This window comes from Dromiciops gliroides, chromosome 1, assembly GCF_019393635.1.
Source record: "Dromiciops gliroides isolate mDroGli1 chromosome 1, mDroGli1.pri, whole genome shotgun sequence".
Taxonomy (NCBI): Eukaryota; Metazoa; Chordata; class Mammalia; order Microbiotheria; family Microbiotheriidae; genus Dromiciops; species Dromiciops gliroides.
The window spans coordinates 46174637-46188521 of record NC_057861.1 but is presented as its reverse complement, the minus strand read 5'-3'; the positions used below and the strand labels follow the sequence as shown (position 1 = coordinate 46188521).

General features: G+C 48.8%; 1 protein-coding gene across 1 annotated transcript; it reads right to left on the bottom strand.

The window, feature by feature from the left end:
• Positions 1 to 899: 899 nt before the first annotated feature.
• On the bottom strand, positions 900 to 9539 carry LRRC8E (leucine rich repeat containing 8 VRAC subunit E). The gene is made up of 3 exons (XM_043978770.1): positions 9449 to 9539; positions 4203 to 4347; positions 900 to 3697 (listed from the first exon to the last, which is right to left on the bottom strand). The coding sequence occupies exons 2-3, from the start codon at positions 4338 to 4340 to the stop codon at positions 1472 to 1474; spliced, it is 2364 nt and encodes a 787-aa protein (XP_043834705.1). The 5' UTR covers positions 4341 to 4347; positions 9449 to 9539; the 3' UTR covers positions 900 to 1471.
• Positions 9540 to 13885: the final 4346 nt, after the last annotated feature.

The following is a 13885-nucleotide window of genomic DNA, read 5'->3' as shown; positions in this document are numbered from 1 at the left end:
TTCAAAAGAAAAACTGGGACAAATTAGTGGAAATTATCGTGACATGGAAGCAGATTTTAGTCCACTATAACAACTTCCTAACAATTAATGTTGTCCAAAAAGAAATGGACTTGGTTGCCTCAGAAGGTAGTGAATTTCCTGACATAAAAGGTCTTTTAAAAAGCTGGACGGGGGAGGGGGGGCAGCTAGGTGGCACAGTGAATAAAGCAGCGACCCTGGATTCAGGAGGATCTGAGTTCAAATTTGGCCTCAGACACTTGACACTTACTAGCTGTGTGACCCTGGGTGAGTCACTTAACCCTCATTGCCCTGCAAAAAAAAAAAAAAAAAAGCTGGACAACCTTATGCCAGGGATGTTGCAGAGGGCGTTTTATTAATGATACACATTGGAATAGATGATAGGTCAGGCATAACGGTTCCTTGTTGGGAGTATAGGGGATAAGTGAATTTGGGGATGTGAGAGAGGGACCTGTGTGGGAGAGAAAACAATATGGGCTGAGTAGGGTAAAAAAGCACCAGAAATTAGTGTAGCAATCAGTTTTCTGTTTGACGTTTATTAAGCATGTGCTTGACTCTGCACCGAGCCTACAAAAGATTCAATTATCCCTTCTGTATCGAAGCAGGTTAGGGGGCAGCACCATTGCAATCTGGAAAATTGAGTACAATTTTTTGGCCCTCCTTTTGCACCAGAGAAGTCTAATTTTTTTTTTTGAATGGGGTGTTTATAGTATCTTATTGTAAAATTTGGGTGAAGTATTTGGTCATAGGCTCTGTGTCATCTGCTGGCCTTCAAGTGTCATCTTTGGCTTCTGCAAAACTCCCCCCAAATTCCCATTCAGTTTCCATACCCTTGATACATAGAAACCCCAATTCATGATGTGGAAGGGGTAACTAACTGCACTATCTTCAGGGAGCTTCCAGCTTCTCAACTTCAAAAAAAAAATCTAATTCCCCAAATCCTTCAAAAAGTGTTTATAATGAACAGGTTTATAAATAAGGGATTGGATTCAGGATTTGGGAAACAGGCCCTAATCTCCTGGGAATGAATGTCAGATACTGAGGTGGTGGAATATTCATGATCCCTCCGGAGTGTGGCTTTTCACTCTTTTCAACAACCTCCTCTTTTTTTCTCACGGTTGAGGGCTCAAAATAAAGACAAATGATTCAGTGAATAAGAATAAAGGAAGGATACCCATCCTAGCCCAGCCCAGTAAACTGGGCTGACTCCAACCTCAGACTGGAGGGGGAAAACCTGCCAAAAGAGACAGGTGTGGCTGTCTCTGGATTCCAGGATTAAACTAATCCCACCATGAGGAGCTCCACCCCTATTCCAAAATCTTAACTGGTCTAAGGGCTTCCTTCAAGCCCCACCTTTGGTTTCTGCCTTTTCTTCCCATGGTGTGTCCCCCTCCCTAGTCTTAGCCTCTCCAAGTGAGGTCTCCCAAGCTGATGAAATCCCTAGGGACCCTTCTTACTCCTCCTCCATCTTCTCCCGCACTTCAGCAGGCAGTCCCTCATACAGAGCCTCCTCCACCAGCAGCCCTGATTTTTTGAGCCCCCCACAGTTGCCAAGTTCTTCAGGTAAAGCCTCTAGCCGGTTCCCCTTGAGTTCTAGCCGGCTGAGGGCCTGCAGGGCAGCCACTCGAGGTGAGAGCTGCCTTAGGTTATTATAACCCAACAGCAGTGTCCTCAGTTTTTGGCAGAAGAAGAGTTCATCCGGGAGCCCTTCCAGGGCATTGTAGGAAAGCGCAAGATGCTGCAAGTTTTGGAGGATGCTCACCTCTTGGGGCAAGGAGCGCAGGCCATTGTGAGAAATGTCAAGCAGGCGGAGGTTGGTGCAGAAACAGAGCTGGGGAGGCAGGGTCTCCAACTTGTTGTGACTGAGGTACAGCTGCTCCAAAGCCTTCAGTTTGCGGATGTGTTCTGGGACATAGGCGATCTGGTTGTGCCACAACTTGAGGGTGACCAGCTTGCGGCAGTGCTGAAAACTCAGGATCTCCTCAATGGAACGGAGGTGGTTATCCTTCAGGTCGAGATCCTGTAGAGCGGTCAAGCTGAAGACAGCGTGGGGTATCCTCTCCAGCCCACAGCCCACCAGCTCTAACTCCCTCAGGGCCGTGAGCTTCTTCAGCCCATTGAGGGTCAGCAGCCGGGCCCCATCGTTGTGGATGCTGAGCCGCTGCAGGTGACCAGCCACGTCAGTCACACTGGGGGGCACTTTGCCTGCATTGCTTCTCAGGGAGAGGCTCTTAAGTAGCTTCAGCTCTTTGAGGCTCTCCAGGTTAGCCGCCCGGCTCAGTTCTGCGGGGAAAAGGCCCTCGAGATGGAGTTCTTCCAGGCTCCGGAGTCCAAACACCCACAGGGGCACTTCACGCAACTCCTCGCACTTCACCCGTACCACCTTGAGTCGGTCCCTCAAGAAAATGAAGGAGGAGAAGGGGAGTTTGGCAGGGGAGTGGAGCAGGCTGAGCTCTTCCAGGTGGACCAGCTGGGAGAGGCTTGGAGGGAAGGTGATGTCACAGATGGCCTCCAGCTTGAGAGCCTCCGTCTCACTCAGCTCAAAGACCGTATCGGGCAGCCCGGGCAGCATGCACAGTGCCAGCTCAAGCCGCCCTCGCCCATTGCGCTGGAGCTTCTGCCGCAGCTTCTCAGGTGTCCATTCGTGGTTGAGGTTGAGTTGCTTGAGCCGGCTTTCACTGACCTCGGAGAGGAAGACAGCAAAACGTTTAGAATAAAGTGAGTCATATTGGTCAATGAGATGGAGCATGAAGGCAAAGTCATTCTTGACATCAGGAATGTCCCCCATTCCGGTCTCTTCCCTCACGGAAGAGAAAGAATACTCCTTGAGGGGCCGGTGGAAGAGCCAGTAGAGAGTGTAGAGGCAGGTGAGGCCGTAGACGCACACGAAGGAGATGTAGCAGAAGGCCAGCTTGGCAAAGAGGTGAGCCTTGGTGTGGTTACAGCAGAAGCTGGCATAGCCCGTGACTTCTGCTGTTTCCACCTGGCAGGCTACCAGGAAGCTAATCTTCTCCACATAGATGACGTTATAGATCAGGATGGCCAGAAACTTGCACACCTTGAGGACCGTCTGGCGGATGTACATGGTATATAAGATATCACCCTCTTCCACGTGCACACGGAACTTCTTCACCTTCTCAAACAGGGCCTTGGCCTGCTCCCCCTCTTTTTTGTCCAGGAGGGTCACAGCCGGCGGTTCCGTCACCACCTTCTCTGGCTCTGTCACCACCTTCTCTGACTCCCCTGCCTTTCCTGACCCAACTATGGCTGTGGCTGCTACCCGTCCTGAGGTACCCTTGTGGTTCTCACCAGAAACCTCGGACAGGGCCCGAGTTGTCCACGGTGAGTCAAAGCATTTGCCCAGGATGGAAATGAAGTGCTCTATCTTGGAGCTGGTTCCAGGGAATTTGAACCAGAAACTCGTGCAGACCATGAAGATGAGAGTATGGATGACGACCAGGTAGGGGAAGTACTTGGCGTACCAGTGGAGCGCAGTCTCATAGCAGAGCTGGTTGATAAAGCTGTACTGTTGTAAGTCCAGGTTGTTCTTGAGGCCACTGAGCTCCCGAAGGTCTTCTGTATCCTCAGAGACTCCCCGGGGCAGCTGCCCACATGGGGTCTCTGATAGATTTTCCCGGGGGACGTGGCTAGGTAGACATATGATCTTGTCCTGAGTCACCTGGGGATAGGGGAGATGGGAAAAGAAAAGATAAAAATGCCTAGAGAGGCTGATGGGAAGAACCTGGCATTTAGTCTTGCCTTGGTGGCCAGGATGACTCTGAGCCTCAGTTTCTCATACTGTAAATATAGTCCCTCCCACTCTTGGCTCTCGCTTCAAGGATTTTACAAAATATCCAATTAAAGTGGTCCATAAATTTAATGAATTGCTGGACTGCTGACACTCATCCTGATCACAGAAGGGTTTGCCAAGTCTTCGCACTGGCCCAGGTTAGGGTCCTGGCCTCTAGGAGAATCACATACTCAGAAAGAATGGCAGAGATCATCTTGTCTCACCTCTTCAATGCCACCTTACGCTGCCTTGGCTTTGGCGGCTGTGTGTCTGTTCCTTCTTTCTCCCCAGTAGGAATCCTTTCTCCCTTCCACCTAGGCCAACCCCCTGCCCAATTCTGGGGTTTTACAGTCTCTTTTCATGGTCTGTCCAGAGGGCTCTGGATCCTCCTCACCTGCAGGGTACAGCCAAAGACCCCGATCATGAGCATGGCCACCGTGACATATTCAGCTAGCACATCCCACCACGGCTTCAGCACTTTGAATGCCGGCTGCTGCTCTGTGAATTGCTTGAATTCAGCCACAGGGATCATTCTGCCTCTGGAGGAATTACAGAATGTCAGAATTGAAAAGGACCCTAAAGGTCATTTTACAGAGGAGGAAACAGAGGCTCGGAACAAGGAAAGGACTTGCCCAAGATACTGTGTTGTTTTAGTGGCAAAACCAGGATTAAAACTCAGTGTTTCTGACTGGTGCTTTAATTACACTACACTGCTGCTGGGAAATGGGGCAGCCAGAAAGTAAACCAGGGGCCCCAGAGGGAGGGAAAAGACCAAGGCATTCCTTGGACCCCCGAGATCCCCCTTCTAGATCCTGATGCCTTCTCAGACCCTTCCCCCTCGTCAATCCTAATCTTCAATTCCTAACTACCTCACATTCTCAGACTCCAGCCTGAGAACACCTCTTCCCCACCCCCTATTCCTTCCTTTCCTCCCAGAATCAGGGAGCAGACTAGGCTTTAGCCAAACACCACTCCCTCCCTGGGACCCAAGCAGCCGACTCTCCGTTCAATTACTCATCTCACTCCCAGGAAACTCCAGACTCCTAACTAATTCTCCCCAACTAATGCCACAAACTGCCTTAAGGACTGAAGTAGCTTGGGAAACTCCTGCCTCCCAGACTCTGAATTCTCGCTGTGGCCTTTCCAGGGGTGGGACTGAAGCTGCGTACCTCCACCCCCACCCCATGGGGGGTGCCACCTCCAACCCAGTGCCACCTCCAACCGGAAAAGCCGGCTGGAGCCTGGCTCTGGTTACCAGGGCCCCAGGGCCAGGGAGTGGAAGAGTTGAACAGGGGCGGATCAGTGGTGGTGGTGGTGGGGGGGACTGGGCTCCTAGAGGGACGGGGGCTCAGGCCCAGCTGGATAGGAAGTAAAAAACAGAAGCCTGAATGCTGAGAGGGGTGGAAGAAGAGAAGCCTACCTGGTTTAGAAAAGGGAATAATGACAGGGGGACAAGGGAATGGGAACCCTGGGTCCTAGTTGAGAAGGGGAAGAAGCTCCCTTTGGGGAGTAGAGCCAGGCCCCCAGCCCTTCCTTGTCTCTCTGTCCCTGGGTGTCCTTGCAGACCAGTCTATTTTTCCTACTTTGCTAAATGAAGGGCTTGCACTAGACCATTTATTTCTAAGGTCCCTTCCAGCTCTGATATTCTATTATCCTGGGCCCTGGGGAGACACAGGAAGCCAGGCGTGGGGTGTAGGACTGGATGAGAGCCAGACACCACCTACCGTGGCATTTGGGCTGGCTCCTCGCCCTCTTAAATTAGCCTTCTTGCTTGCCCCACTCTCTCCCTCAACCTTCCCCTCTCTTCTCCTCCCCCCTCCAAGTTCCAGAAGCCCTAGGAAGGAAGAGAGAAGCAAGACCACCCAGACATATCCTTGGTTCGGATTGGGAATCTGAAAAGAGTGTGTGACATACAGAAAAAGCTGGGCCAGAGAGGAGGGACCAAGAAGATGGGACCCAAATATCTAGGAGTATCCTGGCGGAGCTGGCTTTGGAGAAGGGCTCCCCAGTCTCAGGTACTCTTCCCTTTAGGGGTAGCAGAGAAGAGCCTCCTAGATCCATCTCCTCCAGCCTTCATCTCTCCCCGGGCCCTGGCAATCCCATCTCTTCCTGACCTGATCCTATCTCCATCCTGAATCTTTATCGTTACAACTGCCTCCACCTCCATCCCTCTACTCAATCCCCACCACATGGCAACCTAAACAGAAGTCTGGAGAGCCACCCGCAGCCCCTATTTACTAGCTGTGTGACTAGAGCAATGTACTTCCCTCCCTAGGCCTCAGTTTCACTGTCTGTAAATTCAAGAGTCAGACAAGATGTTCTCTAAGGTCTCTTGTATGGCTCTCAAAAAACCTCCCTATTCTGACTGGCCCAAGGCCCAGAATTCATTTTGGGAGGCAGAGAAAGAAGACCCCGGGTTCCAGGTTAGGTTTCCACTTTAGACTCCCACCAATTCCCTTTGGAAGGAGCTGATGCAGCCCTGCTGATCATCCCCAAGCCTTGTCCAGCATCACTGATGTTTCCAATCTCTTGGTCCTGGCATTCTGACAGCTCTTGCACAGAAACAGTGTCTGGGGATGCTGAGCCGGTGATCATACCCTGATGTCTAGTTCCTCATAAATCAGCCTGCCCTGCCAACCCTGGACATGCACACACACACATGTGCACACATGTGTGCACACATGCGCACACACATACATACACATGTACACACACACATCTACTTAATCTGTGCGTGACTGTGTGTGCTCCATCAGAGGCAGGCTCATACCTGCCTTTATTCCCATACACACATTTAACAGGACATCCTGACTCACATTCTTTCTCTCTCTCTCTCTCTCTCTCTCTCTCTCACACACACACACACACACACACACACACACACACACACACACACACACACACACAGAAATACTGACTTTCACAGTCCGCGATACAGACACTGACACGAATATGAGCACATCCCGTCTCAGCCAAGCCCACGCCCATGCCCTGGCATGAACACATACAAAGATGTTTCTCATCCCCATGACTACAGGCCTGCGGAGCATGCATACATGCGTAGGCATATTTGTCATAACATAAAAGTGCAAGTGTGTTTGCCAATGCATATACTTTGCAGCACTGGTAGAAGACCTAGGGTTAGAGGGCCATGACCCTTTGGCTCCCTCCCCTCACACAGCCACTATCCTTGTTCTAGCCCTTATAATCCCTTGCTGGTCATCTCTATTGACAAAACCCTCCCCAATCTGGCTCCCACTTGACTTTTTTCTTTTTTGGGGGGGGGGCAAAACAATGAGGATTAAGTGACTTGCCCAAGGTCACACAGCTAGTGTCAAGTGTCTGAGGCTGGATTTCAACTCAGGTCTTCCTTAATCTAGGGCTGGTGCTTTATCCATTAAGCCACCTAACTACCCCTCCCACTTGACTTTGCAGCTTTATTTCGTAGAACTCCCCTTTACAAATTATCAGTTCTCAACAAACCGGACTACAGTCAGTTCCCTATTTACATACTCCAAATCTTGCCTCTGAATATTTATTCACTTGAGGCACACCTGGGAGGCCCTCCCTCTTCAGTCTCATGGCCCTAAAAGCTTGAATTCCTTCAATACTCAACTGAGGTGCCACTTCCTCTTTGAAACCTTCTGTGATTCTGCCTTGTTCTCCCATTTCCCTTGTACTATAAGTATTTGTGTTCATGTTGTGTCCCCCAAAATAAAACATAGCCTCCTTAGGAGCAAGAACTAGGGCAGCTAGGTGGTGCTGTGAATAAAGCACCGGCCCTGGATTCGGGAGGACCTGAGTTCAAATCCAACCTCAAACACTTGACACTAGCTGTGTGACCCTGGGCAAGTCACTTAACCCTCATTGCCCCGAAAAGAAAAGAAAAAAAGAGCAAGGACTATATATTTCTGTTTTCTTTTTTCTTTTTTTTTTTTTTTTTGGTGAAGCAATTGGGGTTGTGACTTGTCCAGGGTCACGCAGCTAGTAAGTATCAAGTGTCTAAGGTCGTATTTGAACTCAGGTCCTCCTGAATCCAGGGCCAGTGCTCTATCCACTGCGCTACCTAGCTGCCCCAACTATATATTTCTTAATTTCCTCTGTCCCAAAGAGGGTGAGCACTTAGTAGGTGCTTAATTTAGGTTGAATTGTTGTTCTGGTCTTCAAGGCAGACAAGCACTGAAATCATTTGTTATGTCTACCACTCTATGTCTCACCTGCCCCATTGGTCCTCTTAGAGAATGAAGAATGAATAACAATAATAACAACACCCACCCACCCCCAATCCCCCACCGTGGCACAAACTAAACCAAACATACTAGATATCAGCTTTGGTTGAAAAATCCTCATTTCTGCCCCAATTCATACCAGTACATGCCAGGGAAAATCTTGGAAATTTTCTCAAGAAAGGCAAATTCTGAGGAAGAGTTTCAGTCACCATCATGTATCTCAAACACACAATCAGATAGATACACAATTGCAGACAGACACAATCTGCCTCGTGGTTACTCAGTTACAGGCTCCCACAGAAAGTGGGCCTGCCTGGGGAAACAGTCACCAACCAGCCCAGCAGTTTCTTCTACATACAGACATACACAAGCCTAGTCACAGACAGAGTTACAGGCAAACACGGGCACTGATGAACAACATTAGACACAAAGTCCATTACACATGGATGGACACAAAAGCACACTTTATGCCCCCCACAGTCACAGACAGAGACCCAAATGCCCAAATGTGGAGTGGCATATAGAATCACAGACACACAGGAATTGTCATTATCTCTGTCTGTCTTTAATTTTAACTTTGTTGGCCCAAACCTATCATTAAGCCCCCATAGACACATGACTGTTTCCACATGCTAGGATGTTGTCTGAAAAAGATTCTGGTAGTAAGGCCCAAGGAGAACAGACCTCTAAGTACTGAGCCCTCAAGTGGTGGGCAGCATCTTTCCTATGGCCTACAATGATTTCAGCCTCTCCAAGTCAGGCTCTGGACCCTTCACCAAGGCCTGACATCCCATTATTAGGACTTCATTCCTTTGAAGGCATTGAAACCCTGTCAAAATGTCACTATGTGGGAGGGTCCCATAGCCAGTCATTTCAGTCACTGACTCCTTTGTGGAAGAGGTTCATCTGTTCTTTCCCTAAAATCAGATTGGGAATGGAAAATGTGAGCCTTGGAGGCCCGAGGCATAGAATAGGTAGGGGGGCAGGAAAGCCACAGGAAAGAGAGGCCTGGGGACTCGGTCACTTCATTAACCTGACAATGACCTCCTGATCAGCAGCTCTTCCTTCTTTTATTCTCTTTTCCTCACCTCGGGAAGATATTTCCTGCATAAACTACCAGGTACCTTCCTAAAGCCCAGGTCCAAGCACGTCCCTGCCATGACTTACCATCGCTTCCCCTGGCCTGCAGTTGGCCCTTGAGATGCTCTGCTAAGTGGCCTGCATAGTCCTGTCCCTCTGCTCCATGCTCCATCCCCTAACCTTTGCTCTGTGACTCCCTTTCCCCAATATCCTTCCTTCTTTTGTTGTTCCACAATCCTGTCCGCCTTGGTCTTTCAGTGCATGACTCAGGGCTCACCTGTGGGACACCTCCCTGGACCACCCCAACCCCATCTGAGCAGAGAGCACCTACCTCTTCTTTGATTAGAGAGCTTGGCATCTGTCTTATAATCTTGGATTCGTTATTGGATTAGTTCTCTTCATCCTTGTGTTAACTCTTCTAGGAGATTGGAAGTCCCTAGAAGGCAGACACCTATATATTTGTTAACTGTCCGAGTCACAGACCAGTCCAAGAAATGGGATAATGGAGTGCCGAGATGCTGAGGAGGACGGGAGAGATGGGAGGCAGAAATCAAGTGATAGGATTCGGGATCTTGAAAGTGGAATCTCAGAGCCTGGGAGTCTGGGTAGGGAAATAATCGCCCCACAACAGGGTCTATGGCAACGGGGGCTCAGGGTGGAAGAGATCTAGGCTGGGCCCCACAACAGGGTTTATGGCGACGGGGGCTCAGGGTGGAAGAGATCTAGGCTGGGAGGGAATCCCGAATAAACCTGCCCTCAGTTCTTTTCTCCCCGAGTCCCCCACTCAGTTTAGGGGTGCAGCCTCGATGGCCCCGACACCTTTCCGGGGCTGGATCTCGCTCTCGTTATAGCTCTCTCCTCTCCCGACAGATTCCGTGCTCTGGGATACACAGCCCCACTGTCCCGGCAGATCTCCTGTAAGCGGGGATAATCCCCACTCTCCCCCAATAAGAGTCCGGCTCTCTGGAAAGATCAATTCCCCAGACTGCTCCTCGTTTTCCAAGTCCAGATCCCAGCCTTCAGGACAGAGCCCCGTTCTCCCCTCAGGTTTCCCTCCAAGTACGGGGACAACTCCCTCCCTCCAAGCTCTCGGGACAGATCCTCATTCTCCTGGTCCGGATCCCCAGCCTTCCGGACAGATCCCTGTCCTCCCCGTCCTAGGACAGATCCCCACTCTCAGAACTGAACCTGCTCTCGGGACAGACCCCTCGCTTCACTCACCCGCCGGTGGAGCGGTCGCTCAGTCCCGGCTCTTGGGGAATGCGCTCCAGGCTCCTCCGGACGTCCCGTCCCGAGCAGCACCGGGGCCAGGCGGGTGAGTCAAGTCGGGCGTGGCCGCTGGAGCTAAGGAGCCCGGGCCGCTCCGCCTACCTGGCCCCGCCCCTCACCCCAGCCCTACCCCGTCCCGAGATTGGCGGGAAAGGGAAACTGAGGCGGAGGGGGCCAGGAGTCAAATGTCGGTGCTTTCAACTCCTGGCTGGCCACTGGGACCCCAGGCAAGCCAGGGGATGCTTCTAAGATGGGCAATGTTGTTGGGATGGCCACATAGTCCTGGGTTCTCTGGGGATGGAGCCAGTCATTTGGGTAAGTCTGGAAGGAGGCTAGACGACTTTCCTACACCGCTTTGTACTGGAGCACCAGAGGAAACTAAGCCGCAGACACTTAGAGGTGATTCTGAGAGGAGAAAGAATTCAGGCACCCTGGCTCCCAGCTGCGGAGCATTGCCTTCTCTTCTTCCCAGGTGAGCAATTACGGCTAAGGGAGAGGGAAAGAAGTGGGGTCCTTTGGTTATTTCCCCTCAGCCAACCAATTCCCCAGAGCAACCCACGAGAGGGAATATTAGGGAGTCAGCACCAAGGAAGTTGGGAACTTTATCCAGCTGCACTCCTAAGGGCAGGAGTTAGGGCCAATAACAGTAGCCCTGCAGGGCCCGGAAGGCTATGACTTTGAGAACTAAAATTGAGGAGGAGGAAATGTAGAGTTTTAAAAGGCTAATTAATCCCAGGCTTGATATGAGGAGAGAGATGGGAGCTTCTGATGAATACACCTAGAGATAAAGAGATGAGAGCTACTGATAAGAGTGCCTGCTCTCTTCCCTTAGACACTAAAGTATTCTGTCCTCTTCTCTCTAACCAATGGAGCCTCTAGTATGACCAGCAGGCAGAAAAGGGAAGGTCTCCAGGCATTGATTGGGACCTGAACAAGGACTTGGGCTTTACCTTTCCTCCCTCCCAGGGATTCTGTCCCTACCTGGTTCTGCTTAAACGATAGATACATAGATAGATAGATGCATACATACATACATACATACATACATACACACATACACACATACATATACACATACATACATAGATTACTTGTCTGTCCCTAAAAAGTTGCTGTTGTTTGGCCTTTGTTCTTGAAGAGGACCATGACATTGCGGTGTGGTGATGTCATGACTTGCACTGAATTGGATTTGAAGTGAGGGAGGATCACCAACCTCACTCTTGCCTCCGGAGCCATCTGGGTCCAGTAGCAAGAGATCCATCGGGACGACTAGAGATGGCCTCAATGTTTAAGGCAATTGGGGATAGGTGACTTGCCAAGGGTCACACAACCAGTAAGTGTCTGAGGGGCAAAGGGGCAGCTGGGTGGCACAGTGGATAAAGCACCAGCCCTAGATTCAGGACTTGAGTTCAAATCTCACCCTAAAAAGTATAGCTGGCTGAATGGAGAGCTAGCCAAGAGCTGGCTTGTCAGGGGATGTCAGAATAGGTGAGGTAGGTAGGTAGGAGGTAAGCTTTTTGAGTCCGTACCTTACCTGAGGCACTGTGACTTACCCATCAACATCTCTCCTCTTCTCATCTCTCTTCTTCCCCCTCCCCACCATTAAAAAATGAAAAAGCTAGGGAGGCTTGAAAAATGCCTAGACACCTAAGTCCATGGAAATTTGAGATTCCCACTGTACTTCCCTTCTCTCATTTGATACTGCCTCTCCTCTAGTGTAGATTCCCATCAGCTCACATCTGGATTACAATAACTGCCTGCTAGTGGGTCTACGTGCCTCAAGTCTCTCTCCACTCCAATCTATCTTCCATTCAACCACTAAAGTGATTTTCTTAAAACTTGGGTCCAGTCATGTCACTCCCCACCCCCACCCCTCTCAATAAACCTCAATGGCTTCCTATTTCCTCCAGAAGCAAATACAAAATGTTATGTTTGGTGTTCAAATCCCTTCATGACCTGACCTCTTCCTACCTTTCTAGTTTTCTTAGACCTTGCTCCTCAACACCTAGGATTCAATCCCATGACCCAGGCCTCTTGGCTGTTCCATGAACAAGTCATTCCATCTCTCAGTTCTAGGCATTTTCTCTGGCTGTTCCGCATGCCTGGAATGCTCTCCCTCCCCTGCTTCAACTACTGACTTCCCCAATTTTTTTTAAGTCCCAACTAAAATACCTGCATTTATTGGAAGTCTTTTCCAACCACTCTTAGTTCTAGTGCCTCCCTTCTGTTAATCATTTCCTATTTATCCTGTATAGAGCTTGCTTTGTATGTATTTGTTTTCATGTTTTCTCTCCCATTATATTGCAAGCTCCTTTAGGGCAGAGACAGTCTTTGGTCTTTTGTTTTGTATCCCCAGCACTTAACACATTGCCTGGCACATAGTAGACATTTAATAAATGTTTGTTTATTATTTCTTTTATTTTTTCTAATTATGTGTAAAAAAATTAGCATTTTTGTTTTTAAAATTCTGAGTTCTCTCCCTCCCTTCCCTCCTCATTGAGAGGACAAGCAATTTTATATAGATTGTACATGTACAGTGATGCAAAACATATTTCCACATTAGTCATGTTGTCAAAGAAAATACAGAGCACCAGCCCTGGATTCAGGAGGACCTGAGTTTAAATCTGGCCTCAGACACTTAACACTTACTAGCTGTGTGACCCTGGGCAAGTCACTTAACCCCAATTGCCTCACTTAAAAAAAAGAAAGAAAGAAAGAAAGAAAGAAAATACAGACTAAAAAAGACCATGCCAAAACAAGAAAAATAAGGCTTTTTTGCTTTGTTTTGTTTTGTTTTGTGGTTTGTTTGTTTGGTTTTTTACGTATGCTTTAATTTACATTGAGACTCCATCAGTTCTTCCTTTGAACGTGGATAGCATTTTTCATCATGAGCCCTTTGGAACTGTCTTAGATCATTGTATTGCTGAGAATAACTGTCATTCACAGTTGATGATTATACAATATTACTGTTACTGGGTACAATGTTCTCCTGCTTCTATTTATTTAACTTTGCATCAGTTCAGGTCTTTCCAGATTTTTCTGAAAGCATCCTTCTCATCATTTCTTATAGCACAATAATATTCCATTATAATCATATACTACAACTTGTTCAGCCATTCCCCAATTGATGGGCATCCCCTCAATTTCTTTTTCTTTTCTTTTTTTCCTCAGGGGAATTAAAGTTAAGTGACTTGCCCAGGGTCACGAAGCTAGTAAGTGTCAAGTGTCTGAGGCCAAATTTGAACTCAGGTCCTCCTGAATCCAGGGCCAGTGCTTTATCCACTGTGCCACCTACCTGCCCCCTTTCAATTTCTAATTCTTTGCCACCACAAAAGGGACTGCTATGAATATTTTTTACATATAAGTCCATTTCCTTTTTTAAAAAATAGAACCTAGTGATTCTATTGCTGGGTCAAAGGATAAGCACAGTTTTATAGCTTTTGAGCATAGTTCCAAATTGTTTTCCAGAATTGTTGGATCAGTTCACAACTCCACCAAC